General features: G+C 53.6%; 5 protein-coding genes across 5 annotated transcripts; 1 reads left to right on the top strand and 4 right to left on the bottom strand.

Moving 5' to 3' along the window:
* Positions 1–554: 554 nt before the first annotated feature.
* On the top strand, positions 555–2,587 carry agm1 (phosphoacetylglucosamine mutase PCM1; the record flags this gene model as incomplete). The annotated part of the gene is made up of 6 exons (XM_056936879.1): positions 555–647; positions 719–732; positions 844–988; positions 1,075–1,089; positions 1,162–1,656; positions 1,721–2,587. 6 exons carry the CDS (start codon positions 555–557, stop codon positions 2,585–2,587), a joined length of 1,629 nt encoding a protein of 542 aa, XP_056787678.1.
* A 929-nt stretch (positions 2,588–3,516) lies between these two features.
* N7539_007277 (glutamine--tRNA ligase) lies at positions 3,517–5,475 on the bottom strand (the record flags this gene model as incomplete). Its single annotated transcript, XM_056936878.1, has 1 exon — positions 3,517–5,475. One exon carries the CDS (start codon positions 5,473–5,475, stop codon positions 3,517–3,519), a length of 1,959 nt encoding a protein of 652 aa, XP_056787677.1.
* A 954-nt stretch (positions 5,476–6,429) lies between these two features.
* N7539_007276 (uncharacterized protein) lies at positions 6,430–8,855 on the bottom strand (the record flags this gene model as incomplete). Its single annotated transcript, XM_056936877.1, has 2 exons — positions 6,430–8,335; positions 8,440–8,855. 2 exons carry the CDS (start codon positions 8,853–8,855, stop codon positions 6,430–6,432), a joined length of 2,322 nt encoding a protein of 773 aa, XP_056787676.1.
* A 4,589-nt stretch (positions 8,856–13,444) lies between these two features.
* N7539_007275 (Serine/threonine-protein kinase SCH9) lies at positions 13,445–13,669 on the bottom strand (the record flags this gene model as incomplete). The annotated part of the gene is made up of 1 exon (XM_056936876.1): positions 13,445–13,669. The coding sequence occupies one exon, from the start codon at positions 13,667–13,669 to the stop codon at positions 13,445–13,447; it is 225 nt and encodes a 74-aa protein (XP_056787675.1).
* A 1,168-nt stretch (positions 13,670–14,837) lies between these two features.
* schA (serine/threonine protein kinase SCH9) lies at positions 14,838–16,469 on the bottom strand (the record flags this gene model as incomplete). Its single annotated transcript, XM_056936875.1, is given in 3 exon segments — positions 14,838–14,871; positions 15,020–16,391; positions 16,406–16,469. 3 exon segments carry the CDS (start codon positions 16,467–16,469, stop codon positions 14,838–14,840), a joined length of 1,470 nt encoding a protein of 489 aa, XP_056787674.1.
* Positions 16,470–17,366: the final 897 nt, after the last annotated feature.

The raw sequence follows: 17,366 nt of genomic DNA, 5'->3' as shown, positions 1-17,366 counted from the left end.
CAGGTAAATGAAACCAGGCCAGCCCCTAGTAGTTTGGCGATTAGATACACGGATCTTGGGACAAGTGCCAGTGCCAGGTCTAGCTAGTATGTCGATTCTTTAAGGGTGGCTCTCTTCAACTGGTAGGGTACCTGGCAATATGAACTGTAGTCTCCATGCTCAATGAATATTTTTACGGTCTACAAGTGCTATACCTGGTCTTGTACTTTCGAGGAGAACAAAAAGTCTTGTTCCTTGGAAAATACTTTGGATTGATCAGAAGATCTATTCGCACGGCCCTTTATGTGGCTCAGCTTTTAATGCCACCCCAAACAATCAGGGTGGACTGCCAACTTCCCCGCCATTGGTTCACCGCTAAACAAGGACGGGCCGTCGCAATAAGCCGTGTTTCACTCGCAGCCCCTCGTCCTTTTTTTGATGTTTCCCATATTTTCCCTCGCATTCTTCTCGACAACTCCGGATTTCCTCGTTCATTATTTGCCCCCTTAGCGTGTGAAGCCGTTCGAATCATTGCTCTCTTCCTTCCAGCCTCAAAGACAGCCCATTGTGCCGCCATGGCCTCCCAGGCTATTCACAAAGCTATTTCAGATGCAGCTCTCCAGTACGAGAAGCCCGAGGGCAAGGTCTTCGAGTACGGAACTGCAGGGGTAGGTCCAAGAAGACTCTTCCCAAGTCTCTATGTCAGAACTGTCAATTGACATCGTCGTTGCGCTTGTAGTTTCGTATGAAGGCGTAAGTGTTTGATGCCGATCAATTCAGCCCCGCATCCACGTCAACAGCGCCCCTCACCCGCTTCTGTTTACCCGTCAAGGATGAAGCTTACTGATGAGCCACGTCGGATAGTGACCTCCTCAACACTGTCGTCTTCGCTGTCGGTCTACTCGCCGGTCTTCGCTCAAAGAAGCTCAGTGGACAATGGATCGGTGTTATGGTGACCGCTAGTCACAACCCCGCCGAGGATAATGGCGTCAAGCTGATTGACCCCATGGTACGTAAAGCCTGCGCGTCGAGGACCGTCTGCTTTGCTTTCTCCCATCGTGATGGAAACTCTCTAACCCCTATAACTGCTCACAGGGTGAAATGTTGGAGGTATGCAAAGCTTCTTCTACACGACGAACAAATTTGAAATGCCCGCGTTAGACTCACATTGGATGTGGACAGGCCGAGTGGGAACAATATGCGACCAAGCTGGCGAATGCGCCCCTCGACAAAATTGCCGATGTATACAATGAGCTGGTCAAGGAGATCGACGTCAACATGGCCAACCCCGCGCGTGTGGTCTTCGCTCGTGACACTCGTGCTTCTGGATCTCGTCTGGTGGGTGTCCTCAACGCCGCTCTGACTGCGACCGAGGTCGAGTTCATCGACTTCAAGTACATGACAACCCCCCAGCTTCACTATGTCGTGCGCTGCAAAAACACCTTGGGTACGCAATACGAGTACGGCGAGCCTACGGAACAGGGCTACTACGAGAAACTCGCCGCATCTTTCAAGAAGGTCATGAAGGGTGCCAAGGTCCAGGGCTCTTTGACCGTGGACTGCGCCAATGGCGTCGGCGGCCCCAAGCTGCGGGATCTGATCAAGTATCTGAATTCTGTGATTGACATCAAAGTGGTCAATGATGACGTGATCAACCCTGACAGTCTGAACTTTGACGTAAGTCGCAAGTCAAGACTACCCAGTGATGCTCACCTACAGGACACAGCGCTGATAGTCACAGTGTGGTGCCGACTACGTCAAGACGAAACAGCGTGCCCCTCCCTCGTCAAAGGCTGCCCCCCTCGATCGCTGCGCCTCTCTCGACGGCGATGCGGATCGTTTGGTCTACTACTTTGTTGACGATAGCAACGTCTTCCGCCTCCTGGACGGTGACCGCATCGCAACCCTCGCGGCCTCTTTCATTGGGGACCTCGCTCGTAATGCCGGCATTGCTCAAAAACTGAAGATTGGAGTTGTCCAGACCGCCTATGCAAACGGTGCGAGCACCGACTACATCGAGAAGGTGCTGAAACTTCCAATCATCTGCACAAACACCGGCGTCAAGCATCTCCACCATGCGGCTCTCCGCTTCGACGTCGGTGTCTACTTTGAGGCCAACGGCCACGGCACAGTCACCTTCTCTGAGAATGCGCTAAAGGTGATCAAGAACACCGAGCCTCAGTCTCCTGCTCAGCAGCACGCCCTGGAGTGCCTCCAGGCTCTCACCGACCTCATCAACCAGGCAGTCGGTGATGCCCTTTCGGACATGCTTCTCGTCGAGGCCATTCTCGCGCACAAGGGCTGGTCTCCCAAGGAATGGCTCGGAACCTACACCGATCTCCCATCCCGTCTTGTTCGCGTCGAAGTAAACGACCGCTCCATCTTCAAGGCATACGACGCGGAGCGCAAGCTGGAGTCCCCAGCCGGTCTTCAGGATCAGATCGAGTCTCTGCAGTCTCGCTACAACAAGGGTCGCAGCTTCGCTCGCGCTAGCGGTACCGAGGATGCCGTTCGTGTCTACGCCGAAGCCGCCAGCCGCTCCGAAGCCGATGATCTCGCTACTCGCGTGGCAAATGCTGTTCGTGAGGCAGGCTCCGAGTCCCAGTAAATCTAGACTCATATCCGTCAATTCTTCCCCATTCCAAGGAAAAAGGAACCACAATTAACCAAGCCGACCCGAACAGTCACTTTTGACGTCTAACCAACCCTATCTCACATGAATGTGGTCTCTGGTCATATCTCTTATCACTTGGCATTGGGATCGAAACAACTAAAAGTGAATGTGCCCTTCTCTGATCCAGCCCCCTTCCGCGTGCTCCATGTCGACAGAAGGAGCAAAAGGACCCTTATGACTCGATAACGTATTTTCGATATTTCTAAAATTGATGCAGTAATGAAATGAGGTGCAAAACCATTTATTTGCATGACATGATGGGTTGCTTTTCCGTTTAAATTCTGTTCAGCTAGAAGAAAGGCATACTATGCCTTTGGCAGACCATTTGGCAACGATCAAATAGGTCAGGTGGAGTTTTGTTGCACTTGGCGGCTTTCTCACTCTCTCGTTATCGAGTAATAGTATTTGGCGAATGGCTTGAGTACGTCGCTTTGAAGAAAGGAATATCACATCGCGCTGGGAATCATGGACATGAGCTTTCTGGAGCAGACTTGCCAAGGCTGGAGCTTTTGATCGGTTTGTTCAAAGGAATCATGGGAACACTAGTAGACTCGAACCGAAAGGCTGATGGGATGATCGATGGATTAGAAAGAGAGAGAGAGAGAGAGAGAGAGAGAGAGAGAGAGAGAGAGAGAAAAGCACGGTCATAGACATTGACGATGCAAAATGCTTATCATAAGTTCCATATCAACATGATTTTCTTTTATGGGATTCCACATCTACCAGGTTCATTTCCCAACGCGAGACGACGCTCAGTCGACAGCCGTGGCCTCTTTTCTCCTCGAATAACAACCCCGATGTCCCGAGGCGAAGACACAACAAGAGTTCACTTTCCAAGGGGGTCGCTCTTTCAAGATGCTCGCTTAATTCTTACCCTGGGTATCCTTGAGTGTGACAATGCGATTCAAAATAACCTTATCGGCCGTTGACTCGCGATCGACCGCAAAGTAAGCAATGCGCATACCCTGGAACCGAACACAATGCAGATTCGACTCGACATCTGTCTCACCGGCGGCCTTGGGCCAAGGCGCCGTGCGACGAATCTCATTAAATCCAGTCTCGATCATCGCGTCCTTGAAAATCTCCTCGGAGTTGGGGTTGATATCGGCAAGGAAGCCGTCCGGGTGAGCCGAGGGATCCTCGGAGTTGAACAGGGAGTTGAAGGCGCGGATTTCGGCGCGAACAGGGCTGTTGTGTTTGGCGGACTCGCCGACCCAGTGGATGAAGGTCTTGGGGCGGGGCGCGGTCTCGCCCTCGGCGGGCTTGTCGTATTTGGCGTGAACGACGCTGACGGCGCCGGTGGCGGGGTCTTTCTCAAAGGAGGTGGCGGTGATGGGATAGGGGACCTTGAGAAGGCCGACGGTTTTGCCGGGGGCGAGACGGAAGTAGTCGGGGGAGTCGACTTCGCGGAAGTCGGAGCGTTCGATATAGACGGTCTTGGTGAAGGGGACGGTATGTGTGCCGAAGGAGGCGTCCTTGCCGAAGGGGACCTCGACCATCTCCTCGTAGTCGTCGGGGAGGTCGTCAATGATCACCTTCAGAGGTTCCGTGACGACCATCAGACGGGGGACGGTCGTCTCGAGGAAGACGCGCACGCTCTGGTCGAATCGGTGCATCTGCACGTTTGTCACGGCCTTGGTCACGCCGAGCTCGTTGACAAAGGAGAGGATTGCACCGGGGGGCACACCACGGCGACGCAGGGCGATCAAGGTGTACAAGCGCGGATCATCCCAGTCACGGACATGACCATCCTTGACCAGCTTGATGATCTTACGCTTGGAGAGAACAGTGCCCGTGATATTCAATCGGCCGTACTCGCGCTGCATCGGGCGATATACGTCGAGCTTCTCGTTGAGCCAGTCATACGAGACCCGAGACAATTCAAACTCGGTTGTGCAGAGCGAATGCGTGATCCCCTCAATACTATCGCACAGGCAGTGCGCAAAGTCATAGGTCGGGTAGATCTTCCACTTGCCGCCACTGCGGTGATGCTGAGCCTTCTCCTCACTCTCCGTAATGCGCCAAGCCACCAAATCCCACATCTGCGCTCGAGGATCTTCCAGAAGAGCCTGCTTCATGCGCAGACAGGCCTCGCCAGCCTGGTACTTTCCATCCCGCATCGCCCGGAACTCCTCCAAGGACTTTTCCACGGGCTGGTCGCGATGCGCACAGGCAAAGCGCTCACCGCCACGCTGTCCGCTCTCGCTCTCACCACGGCCAGCCTTGATCTCGGCCTTGGAGCAGTAACACATGTACGCACCATCCCGCTTGATCAATTCCTCCGCATACTCGTAAAGCTTATCGAAGTTGTCACTAGCGCAAGTCTCTCGCACCGGCGTGAATCCCAACCAGTGCACAATGTCCCGAATGGCATTATAATATCGCTCCTCCTCGCCCTCGGGGTTGGTATCGTCGAAACGTAGAATACATTCACCGCCGTGGTACCGCGCAAAGCCAAAGTTGATCGCAATAGCCTTGCTGTGTCCAATGTGCAAGAACCCGTTGGGCTCAGGTGGGAATCGCGTGCGAATCTTAGGATGTGTCTCGGAAATAGGTCGCTCGTTGTAGACGTCGTGCAGGAATCCAACCTTGAACATCTGGTCCGGATCGCGGGTCTCTGTGGTGGCCTTGGGAGCTTTGGCAGGCTTGGGCTTGTTCTCCTTGGGACGGGCGCTGTTCTCCTGCTGGAGAGCCTTCTTTGCGGCCTTTTTGGCTTCCTTCTTTGCCGCGGCTTTGGACTGCTTCGGCTCGGCCTGGGGCTCGGCCTGGGGCTCGGCCTCTTTGGGCCTCTCGGGGAGCTCAACAGGCTTTGCGGGATCCATGATCGGTGGATAGACCGAGACGCGGGGGGATTGTATGAGCAGGAGCGACTGGTTGGGTGGTGGTGGTGGAGGGGGGGAGCAAAGCCTCAGATTAGCTATTATTTTGACTGAGGGGCTACGATGCTTATCAGCTCTAGGCTATCTACCAGTCATGTTTCGCTTGTCGGGCCGATGAAACCCCGGATGAGTCAGGTGAGCAGCGCCCCCCGGCCGGAACCGTGCCCGACTGCCCGCAGCAGGGCGGTCGACGCCTACGTTTAATAGCGGAAGTGCCATGACGTCTCCCCCATAGGCCTCCGCCCCCCGGGCAGATGAAATATAGTGCTCGAAAGGGCAGAGTATTTTCGAAAGTGCAGATGGCTCATGACCCTTTTGAAACATTCAGTTGCCCGTCTCAAAGGGGCTGAGTACCGAAGGTACTCTCACCTTGGCAAAAATTGTGAACTTGCTAAGCTCATTCGCGATCCTACCACTATAGTTCTTGTAGACTGTCCCCCCCCCCCCCGCCAGGGAATAAGTATGCCTCGACTTGGAAATCGTTAAATGTCCGGAGGATGCTGGTGTACATTGTTGCCCAGTCGAAGCAATGCCGGCATGAGGAACACGGTACAGACATGCCTGAGTCTCTCAGTCAGTTCGATGGCAAATAGTCAAGTGCAAGACATTAACATTCACTGATCAGGGCAATGGAATCCCGTCTCAACTATATTGTACAATGATATGATACAAGAGTAGCAGTCGCCAGATTACAGGTGACTGGGTCAATCCTTGAACGCCCGCAACACACTCATCGACCCGCAGAAATCAAAGCAAAGCACTCATGACAAGAAAGAAACATAGACTAGAGGTGGGGTATAGAACACGGTAAAAAAGAATGCAAGGAAATGTGACAAGAGGAGGGCGACGGCGAGGTCGATCATTGCGTACCCAAGGACAGACCAGCCGACGAAGGGTTTAGAAAAGCTGCGAGGCACTGATCAATTCAGTGTTTCCGGGACGGTCCCGCTCCATATGAAACCACCAGTCTCGGCCTGTTTTATGATTCCAAGAGCCAGTGCAGGTGTCTTTGTCCCAGGGCAATGCATGGGATGAGGTGAAGGTCATGGGCGTGATGGGCGTCGTGGGCGTCGTCGGAGCGACAGACGAGCGACTACCCAGACTACCCCAGGCAAATCGCGAGGCGATCGAGGAGGGAGAAGTGAATTCGTCGACGGGGGGTGAGGTGGGTGTGTTTTTCTGGGAATCAAAACACAGAGAGCCACTCCCAGCGGCAAAGGAAAGCGACTGATTACACGAGAGCAGGTGCTTCCACCCGACCAGCCCACCGTCCGATTCCTGCCCCGGGATGTCTGGGCGGAGGAGGAAGTTGGGGATCGAGGCACCCGTGGCGGGATCTCTCAATCCAGAGCGACCCATGAAGGCAGGCATGTGGAACTCATACACCGTCTTCGGGCCGGAGTGCTTCGGAGGTGCATTGCGGTATCGCTCGGCTGCCGCCCAGATACCAAAGTCATCCATCTCCTGTTCTTGGTCGTCTTCGAATGAGGACGCTGCCGCGTTGTCTGGGATGTAGTCGTCCGAGTAATCTTGAATCAACACGGGCATGCCGCTTTCGGAATCCTTGGCTGCCATGTCGATGAAAGTCTGGGCTCGAATGCGAGATGAGGTCAGGTTGTTTCCAGACGGTAGAGCCAGGGGCCGAGTGCTGACGGAACCATGTGAGCTCCGTGGCAGACTCAACCGATCCGGTCGCAGCAGAGCTTGACCTCGGATAATCGGACGACAGGAAGCCTGCAGCACCCCTGGAGGCTCCACATCGTTGGGAGCTCGCAAGGTTTCCAGGCACGGGAATCCGGCGGATAAGATGCTCTGAGCGAGGTGGGAGTTGGGGGTATTGGATTGTTTGAGAGGGTGCTGAAAGGGTCGCGAGTCCAGCTGGGTCAGCGCGGTTCCCGGGTCTGGACAGGCCACATCCCAATGAAGGTATTGCAATGTGGGTGAGGCGAGAATGGGCTGCAACACCATGTCCGAGTCCGGCATGAGGGGGCATTTTTCGGATTGCACGAATTTGAAGCGTCGCAGATCTGTCAGAGAGGACAGGATTTTGGAGATGACCAGCAGCGACTCCACATTCTGTTCCACCAAAACCAAGGACTTGAGGGAGCGGGATTCGGGACGAGAGGTGTATTGCACGAGACCACGGTCTGTGACACCGGGCAGGTTTTCGAGACGAAGAGATTCCAAGGGAGGAAGACACAGCAGGGTGGTGTCCGCAAAGGCATCTTCACTGAATGAGGTAATGCAAAGATGCTTGAGCGCCGGGAGAAGATCCAAGGTGCGCAAAAAGATGCTGGGCTCCAGGGCGCCGTTACCGTCGAGCCCATACAGCATCAAGGTCTCCAGGTTGGTCCATGAAACATGGTAATTAAGAAACTCAAACATCTGAGACGGACCCAGACTACCGGGACACGAGGTGCTACGAGGCGACATTTCTGAAACCTCAGCAGCCTCTCCCAGCACCCAGATATGCTCCTTGAGTCGCTTTCGCGTGGAGAGCGCGTGGGTGAGTCGGTCGAATTCGTGGTGATAGGCAAAGGACAAGCCCAGCAGGCGCTCCAGGTTGGGACAGACCATGACCACCGATGCGACGAGATCCCGATATTCCTGCCAATAGGTACTCTGCTTGGCGTTCGTGAGAAGCAACTCCATCTGGGGCACCCGAAGGTCGCGCACGAGATTGGCGAGCATGAGTCTTTCGCGCAGCGTCCGACGCAGTAGTTTCAGCCGACTGCCCCTTTTGAGACGGTGCTTCTTCAATTGTGCGGGTGAATCATTCCCAACAATGTGGATTCGAGTATAACTGCAGAACAGGCACAGAATCGATCGTTAGTACATCGAGAAGGTGTTGAAACAGAAGTTTCGATTGGAACGTGGTGCATGGGGAATCGGCTCTGTTGGACTCACAGTCTTGGTCTGACTGCGCGCTCCCAGGCGCGGCAGGTCAGGGACAGCGCATGCAAGTCGCGCTGGAAACACGTCGTACAGCCAGTTTGATGTGGGGCTGTGTGCATTATCTCGAGATTTGCTAGAATGACATCGTATACTTCCTGCGGGATTCGACGTTGTACGGGGATGATGCATTCTGAGACCGAGCCAATCGAGTCGAATTGGCGGCACGACGAAGAGGGCGAGGAGGGAGAATAGACCGTGGTGGGTGTTGTGGAGACGGTATAATTGGTCTTGTAGGAGGAGATGGACGAGGTACGCGATGGGATTGAGTCCACAATCACACTCACTTGACCCTTGTCGTTGGAAGCGTCGTGTCGCAATGCATGGTCTGAGAGGACGGGACCCTCAGGTCTTCTGGCGGCGATGCTCATGGTGACCCCCGTCGCGCATTGAAAGTTGGAAGCCGCGGGTGAACAAGTACAAATGAATGGGGGGTTCGAGTGGACTGGACCGGGCTGGTGCGTTTCAGTCTTGAATTGTTCTTGAACCGTCCGAGGCCGGGGAAATAAAGAGTCTGGAATGTACGACAAGAAGGGGTCCGCGAAGAGGGGTCGAGAACGTGACGAGTTTGTGGACCGGTTGGAGGGGATGGCGGGCAAGGGAGGGGAGAGAGGTAGGAGAGAGAGAGAGAGAGGAAGGAGAGCCGCGATTATTGCAGGATGCTCAATGGAGCTGGACCGGGGCCCCAGAAGGAGGGATGACACTTCAATTGCGGTAAGCGGGAGGGGGGCACAGGATCGGTGGTGAGTCGAGGTTGGGGATCAAGAGGATACAAGTAGTAGCTGCTCAGTAGCCTGCTCGTATGGAGGAAGGGATCGAGTCCAGGACGCCAGGTAGGTGCTGAGTGGTGAGTGATGACCAGGGTTCCAGGGAGACCAGGGCGACTCGACGAAAGTTTGATGGGGACGACGGGGGCCCTTTGATTGTGTGGGGGACGAGGGTGTCGAGGGTGTCGAGGGTGTCGAGGGTGTCGAGGGTGTCGAGGGGGATGAGGTGAAGCAGGAGGAGTTGATGGAGAGTTTACAGGACAGGAGTCGGAGGGAGAGACTGGGGGTAGGGCACCGTCAAGAGGGGAAACCCAAACAGAGAGTAGTCGAGTACAGCAGAGTCGAAGTCTATGAAACTACATCCACGTCAACTTCCGCCCCAAAAAAAGGGGATGTTCGACGGGATCGGAGGCAAAGTTGAGGATCCATTGTTGTTCTTCTGCTTTTTCTGCTTTTTCTGCTTTTTGTACTTTTTCTGTATGCGGACCCACGATGGCCCACGATGATCGGTGACGGAACAGACCATCCACAGATTTCCACTCTGGCACGGCTGTTGAACCGCATTCACAGAGCAGACCTCTACACATGATCCAAATACACACCGAGGCATTTCCTCCCTCGAGCTGGTCACTGATCGCTTTGAGAATGGTTGTCGGTTTATCAGCTTACGGTTTCCAGGAATAGGAACATAAACAGTAATTGTACCTTATTAAGGTACAGTAGGAGGCCAGGTAGGACTACTACTACTAGTTTAGTATTGACTATTGACTACTGTCGTAAATCAACAACAAAACTTGAAGTTGCATGGGCCCCTCGCTCTGCACCCCTGGCCGATCTCCTCCCCGCAAGTAACCCTTTGTAAAACTCTACTTGATTTATCTCCTCGTGCTCCTGGAGCCAAGTGACGTGCCGCGAAAAGGAAAGTTCTCGGGACAGAACACGTAATTGGAGCAGACTAAGGTAGTAGTCGTCCTGTATGCACTATCCACAGTATGCAGTAGTCGTGCATGGCGCACAAAACACTCAAACTACCACACCTGAGTCTGACACCACGACTTATACTTTCCTACTTACAGCCTACTTGGAAGAGCCTGAGAGGTAGACACGGCGGAGGGCGCCAACTGGTGGACTCCTGCCAGGTGGTTCCTGCCGACGGCCCACTCAACGCGGGATGGAGCACAGGGGATCCACACTTCAGGGGGGACAGGAAGTGATTGGTCACGGTGGAGAAACATCGTCCCTGCCCTAACTTACTAAGAGACTAGAGAGGACTTCGAAAGCCGAATGGGGAAGAGATCCGTCTGCCGTTCCTTGGAGGGTCATGATTCATGTACGGTTGTACAATGTACAGTGTTAACTGCATCCATAGTAGATGGATGATGGAACATAGGTATGGAATTTACACGATAGATAAATGTCCCGTTTATAGAGAGACCTGACTTAAGACACGATTCATTCCACATCAACCACCACAGTGTGTAACTGTGTACAGTGTACACTGTACACTGTACAGTCCAGTCATTGCTGAGGAGGTGCAAGTGCCAAGGACTACCTATTCTTGCCCAGAGCCATGTCATAAATATACCTCGGGTCCACGGACCATTGCTGTCCTCAATCCTCCAGAGTAGACTACTAGACCGAGGAGTAGGACACTGTTCTCTAGTAGATACCGAGTAATCTATTACCCTTTTCAAAAGAAGTGACGCTTTTCAATTGACAACCTTCTCTTCAGAGGAGAAGCCGGACAAGGATCAAAGACGCCCAAGTGCAACCACACCCGTGCGCCGGTCACATTTGTGAGATAAGTCTATTCTTCAGCCTTCCTCCTACCCCAGCGCAGTCACACTTGATCAGGGACAGACCGAGCATCCCTTGCTCACGACCCGGAGTAAACGGATCAATTTCAACGAGCGGTTCGTGGCTCACAGCACTAGGCTGGAACAGGCATAGTGGGAGCACTCTCGACTCCTCGAGTTGTGGAGACGGGAGCGGGTCCGCATCACTTGCCGTGCACGGATTTCGTTGGCCCCTTTTTGGAGGGGCTCCTCGAAGGTCTTGCTATTGTGTTACTGTGAGTGTGCAGTGTGCACAACTACACACTAACTTGGCCATGACCATATACAAGTCTCGTCGAACATGAAAAGGTTCAATGACAGAGCGTTCACCGTAGGTCCTGTCGGAGAAGACATTGTGAAATCCAGAGATTCTTGTTGATGAACGATGTAGGAATGGAAAACAATCGACTATACCTACGGAGAAAATGGATACTGCTGGTGCGGGTGCAATATGTCTCCATGTGAGTGACACTGACTGGAACCAACCTATAATTATGTATACGTGCGTACAACATGGACGCGTGTCCCACGGCATGGTATCAGCCCCGTACTCAAATCCGCTACTAGTCGCCAAGCGCCCATCCCAGCACAAGACTTGAAGACAGTAGCACACTTGCAAAAAGCCTCCCCTTCAATGTCCTCGAACTAGAAATTCCGCATGCAGGTTCCCCCCCCCCCGAGTCCAACATCCCGGGTGATCGCAACCGCATGTTGATATTAGCCCCATGTTTCAGGTCCATGCGCGTGCGTTCTATCAAAAGTCAATCCTACGCAGCCTGACCCCTGGATAAGGTCGGTGGTGCGTCATTTAAACGGCAATTTCAACCCGGTGCGGACTGCGTGGTACTGGCGCTATACGATCAGCGGGCGCCGGGCAGCGATCTCTGATCTGCGTTAATTGAATGTTATGATTGACGGACCGTCCATGGGGTCTTCACCCTTCTTTGACTTTGTGTTCTTCTTCTTCAAATCTGATTGTCATTGCCTTGTCAAATGATTACTGATGTACGGTTATACCCCCAGGAACTCCCGAACTGGCTCGGGAGTATGTCCCTGCCTCCACTGACTCTTGTCCACTCATGGTATCGTAGAAGATGGAAAAGAAAATAGTAGCTAATACCACAAAGGCAAGCCGGGCTAATATTGTGAAAATGAAACACGGCAAATACTGAATAGTAAAATAAATACTAAATAGGGATACCCATCCGGACAACCTTCCCTCAATCCGAGGATGTAAAGTCGCAGTGGCCCCCGTCGACGAGACATCGCATGTACTGGTATTCCTCAGATCGGATTCCTATGATCAAAAGCCTTGTTCATCAGATGAGACAAGCAATGAGTACAAGGACAACAGATCGGCTTCAATACTGGTCTGAATCGGTGAATAGTGCCCACTGCCCACTGCCCACTGCCCACTGCCTGCTTGACAGGGCAGAAGCTTTGCACATGAGAATAACAACACCCGAGTGTTGAGCAGCTTTATAGCAGTTTCATATGAGACCAGCAGATGAGGGCATTTCCGGACGTGAGGGCCCGAGTGTGGCCCTTCACCATCCAGGTACGGTAGAACGAGAATGTGATGTATCACGTGACCATCCATTTGGTCGCAATCCCGGGGCTCGAATCAGTAGTAACCGCAAGTTTAAGACCCAGTGGGGCAAACTGCTACCGAAATAAGTCACAGATTCGCATAGATTGGAAACAGAATATGTACGGGAAGCAAAAACGCTGATGAAAAGAGAAAATACAAAGCCAGGTTCATCTCAGATTGCATGTATCAAGTCAGGAAAAAGGAGAAATAAAAAGAGACCGCCAGGCCAGGATGGGCAGTCGAAACCATGAGCTAGCGGACCCCCCCCCACCAAGAGCAGATTGAGCAAAAGCCACGCAATGACAATAAATGGTGAATGAGCTAATCCATAATCAGAAGCCACCATCGGATCACGATGGGTGAAAAAAGACACAGTAAAAACGAGCATCACCACTTTCAACGAGGCACACACCAATGTCTCCAGGACCAAAGACAGAAGCATGTCAACCAATAAAGCAAGACAAAGTGGTGAACTAGACGAGACGTCGAAATGGGATGATGTACCCTCAAGATTCTGCGGCGGGCTACCCAGGACATGCATCCAGTAGACATGTACAAGATAAGAACGATGACAATATCGATGCCAAGATCAAGACTCCGTGATCATGCAATGACAGACAACAAAAGAATACGGAAGATATGATGGACCAGGGAGCAAAAATCACGAAGACCAGTCGACAGGTCTGAACAGGGAGGGCGCAAGGAGGCACAGCGAAGTAGCCAAAAAGAAGAATGGAAAACGCGAGAATGGGAATAGAGATACGTGATTACATGTCGAAATTATCGTCAACGTTGAAAATCCCCGTCTCTGGGCCGTCGGTCCTTTGGACACCGCTCATACGTTGATCGTTCGAATGGGTGGCCCGATGGGTGCGCTGCCAGGTTTCTTCATTGAGAGGGTCCTCGTCCATGCGGTCAGCGGGGTCGTGTTTCAGATGATGGTCGATAGAGCTCTCGTTTACAAAAGTGAAGCCCTTGAAGTTGGCTTGCATGCCGGGTGATAGAGGGGTGGACCCGGGCATCAGCCCGTTGGCCAGGGCCGCAGCACGCTCATGGAGAGAGTTGTTTGTCTCCAACGCGGTTGTGAACTCTGGATCGAAGTTGGAGGTGTCGAGATCGGATTGCAACTTGGGCTTGAAAGGGGGGATGACTTGCTTCCGACCCAGCGCCTCCCAATCAATATCATGGAAGAAAGGATGAGCCATCAGCTCCTTGGCATCACCATTCGCACCCAATCGGTGTTTGGGGTTTCGGTTGAGCAGACCCTTGACAAAGTTGCGACCTTCGGTACTGAGCGCATCGCGGGGGAACCGCACTTTGCCGAAAGCGATGTTTTTATACATCTGCTGGTTATCCTCGGCGTAGAAGGGACTCCAACCGCAACACATCTCAAAGACCAAGACTCCCAAAGACCAAAAGTCGACCATCTTCGTGTAACCTTGCTCATCCAAAAGGACCTCGGGAGCCAGGTATTCGGTTGTACCACAAAAGGTGTTGGTAGTGTCATTCTGGCTCAGATTGGCCTTGGAAAGGCCGAAGTCACAGAGGGCGATGTGTCCATTTGCATCCAGCAGGATGTTCTCCGGCTTCAGATCCCGATAGACGATATCGTGGTCATGCAGGTGTTGGAGCGCCAAGATCAACTCGGCAATGTAGAACTTCGCTCGCTCCTCCTGGAAACGGCCCTCACGCTGAAGATGCCAAAACAACTCACCACCAGACATGTAATCCGTTACCAGGTAAAGATCAGTGGGTGTCTGGAAGGAGAACTTCAGGCCAACAATGAATGGGGATGCGGTCATGGCGGTGCGCACGAGAATGTTGCGTTCTCCGAGTGTGTGGATCACCTCCTTCTTTTGGATGATGACCTTCTTGGAGAGTACCTTCATGGCGTAAATGCGTTGCGTGTCTTTCTTCATCACCTGATACACCTGGCCAAAGGTGCCCTTGCCAATGAGTTTCAGGATGGAGAAGTCGTTGGGGCCCACCTGCCGACGCTCCGTCATCTCGAATTGCATCTGCATATGAATTTCGCCCGACACTTGACTATCGCCAGCCGCACGGGCGACCAAAGGGAACCAGCCTTCCAGCCGACTGTGATCCTCTTTCAGGTTGATGGCGAGGCGTACGTGACCGAGGAAGGCCTCCTGGTTGCTGCGATCATAGACCGTCACGTCCACCTCGGATTGGTCTCCTAGAACATCACTAGAAGAGGGAGAATCTATCAGCTCATCATCTTCAAAATTCGGCCAACCCACCGATCGAGCGGGCGGGCGGGCGAGCGACCAGAACAGTGAGATCTTGGAGGACAAGCAGGAATATGGAGGAGGGAATGAACTCACAAGACGGCTTCGTGATCCCAATGAGGATCCGTTACGGCAGTGCGACCTTTGTGATCCTGGCCCTCCACCGCACTGTTATAACTGCTCTGACGACTCTTCATGGGAATCGCCATGGAAACACGGGCGTCCGCATCCGACTGCATCTGCCGCCGTTTCTTCTCCTCCTCGCCTGAGCGAGCCCCCTTGGAAATGTACTCGTTCCACTCGAAAACGCACACGACGTAAGGATCGAAACTGGGGCGCAGCCCGCGCGCCTCGGTGATCTTCACAATCAGCTTGCCTTTGATCGGACCCACGGGCGCTCCATTCTGGGGTACCGAGCTAGATCTGCGGGGGAACGCTTCGTCGAGTTTCTCGGCGATCTCGTCGGCGGAGCTGTCCATGCTATCCGTGGGGGTGGGTTGTTCGGCCGCCGGAATCTCGCTGACCGGCGATTCCTCGGATTCATCTGCGCGGGGAGCGGGTTCGGTGGCCTTGATATTGGCCGATTCATCCTCGTTGGACATGGCCCGAGGAGTCAAGGGCGGGGTGTTCTTGAGACGCGCCACATCGGGCGCGTTTTGAGTCAGCTTGGCCAGGTTCTCGGAAGATACAGAAACAGGTGGCAACTCATGGCCAAGAAGAGGAGCTGCGGAGGGAGTGTAGAGATCTCCGGTGGCGAGACCGGGAGCAGCAGCAGCGGTAGCAAGATCATCAGGAGGAGAAGGTAGCGAAGAAGAAGCAGACGGAACGGATGGGTTGGAAAAGTGCGTGGCAAGGACGGGGTCATCAGAGACACTCGAGACTGGCAGAGAAGTTTGCCGTCGGGAAGGAGGGGTAGATGATGCGGGCGGGGCGAGATATTTCTTCAACATATGAAGCAAGGAGGACCCATCACTGTGGTCGAGACTTGACCCGAGGTCCATCTCGTCCGGCTCCGTTTGGAGCAACGAATGTGGAGGGGTAGGCGGGTTGGCCATGGGCAGCGCCTCTGATTGCTTCCTCTCCTCTCCATAGTTCTGCTCCATCGAGACCGGTGACTCGGAAGCAGTATCCGAGTCACACGTCGTGGTGGCGGGAAGAGAAGCAGTGGCAGTAGCAGTCATCGCTGCAGAGGTATCGGGAGATGTCTCAGGGAGGGCATGTGATGGAGAGGGGTCCACCGAGGAGGGCCTCGAGAGGTATGACCAGAATCGCGGCAAACTCGACTTATCACCAGAGGAAGAACCAACCTGGAAGTAGTTGTGCATAATGGAAGGCAAACGCTTGTCGGCGGGATCAGGCTGGGGGGTCGCGACACCCGTTGGGGTCGACCCGTTCGATCCGATCTGGTCGGAGATGTCGTCTTCAAGGCCGGATCTATTGATAGTTGGGGGTGGCGGATTAGCGATCGCTGCAAATGTAGACTCGGGTAGATAATCATATCGATGAACTTGCAACTCGTCACAGGCATTTCAAGAGTAGAAGCCATGAACGATGACATGCACACGGCCCGTCCAGACTCGGAGGTATCTCACAGTCCCCCACCTGCGACCGGGGGGAAGATAATCTTTAGAGGGTCCCCCCACCCCCTCTTCATGTTCCCGGGCAGCAGTCTGCATGAGGGAATGAGTCTTGACGAGAAGAACCCGAAGTGACCCTCAGCAGCGTCGCATCAGATTTTGGTGCATCAATCGGAAGTTGCACCGCTGAGAGTGCTGGTCTGCAAGGAAGAGTATTGCATGTAATGCAGTGTGAGGGGAGGGGGGGGTTGTTGGCGGACCCTCTTTTTTCTGAGGGGGGGGGGGGGGGGCAACACTCAAAAAAAGGTCCTCATGAATCGGCCTTGAGATTCAGGGCGCTCATCACCGCCAGAATAACACAAAGGATGGTGGATGGTCACAGCAAAGAGGGCAGTGTGATGCACACGAGTCGGCGGAATAACAGCAAGTGCAGCCAGGATTGGTGTTTTAAAGATTGACTCACTTGGGCGATTTCATGTCGTTGCCGGTGTGCAACTCAGTTCCACTCGCAGCAGCCATTGCGTTTCCATCAACAGGGCCTCCACCGGATGACGAGAAGGCGACACGCACGGGGGGACAAATGGCTCTGAGACCTGAAGACTCAAGGATGGACGAGAATAGATTGGGAGGAGTCGGGCGAAGTGGGAGAGGAGAATGGAGGGGGGGATCAGAAAAAGAAGAGTCGAAAGGGCCGATCTAATAATGATGGAGGTGTGTGGTCGAGCCTGGAAAGAAGAAAAAAGAAACTTTGACGCTGCCCGATGATGAGCTAAGGAAGATTGCGGGATGGTGTCCCCGATCGGCTTCGGCTGCGCTCTGCTAAAGGGGGCGGGGAATCGACCCGTTCAGGTTGGCACACACACACT

The sequence above is a fragment of the Penicillium diatomitis genome, assembly GCF_028827545.1.
Source record: "Penicillium diatomitis strain IBT 30728 chromosome Unknown utg000010l_segment0_segment0, whole genome shotgun sequence".
In the NCBI taxonomy this organism is placed as follows: Eukaryota; Fungi; Ascomycota; class Eurotiomycetes; order Eurotiales; family Aspergillaceae; genus Penicillium; species Penicillium diatomitis.
Note: the sequence above shows the minus strand (reverse complement) of the source record. Positions and strands in the feature narration are given on the sequence as shown.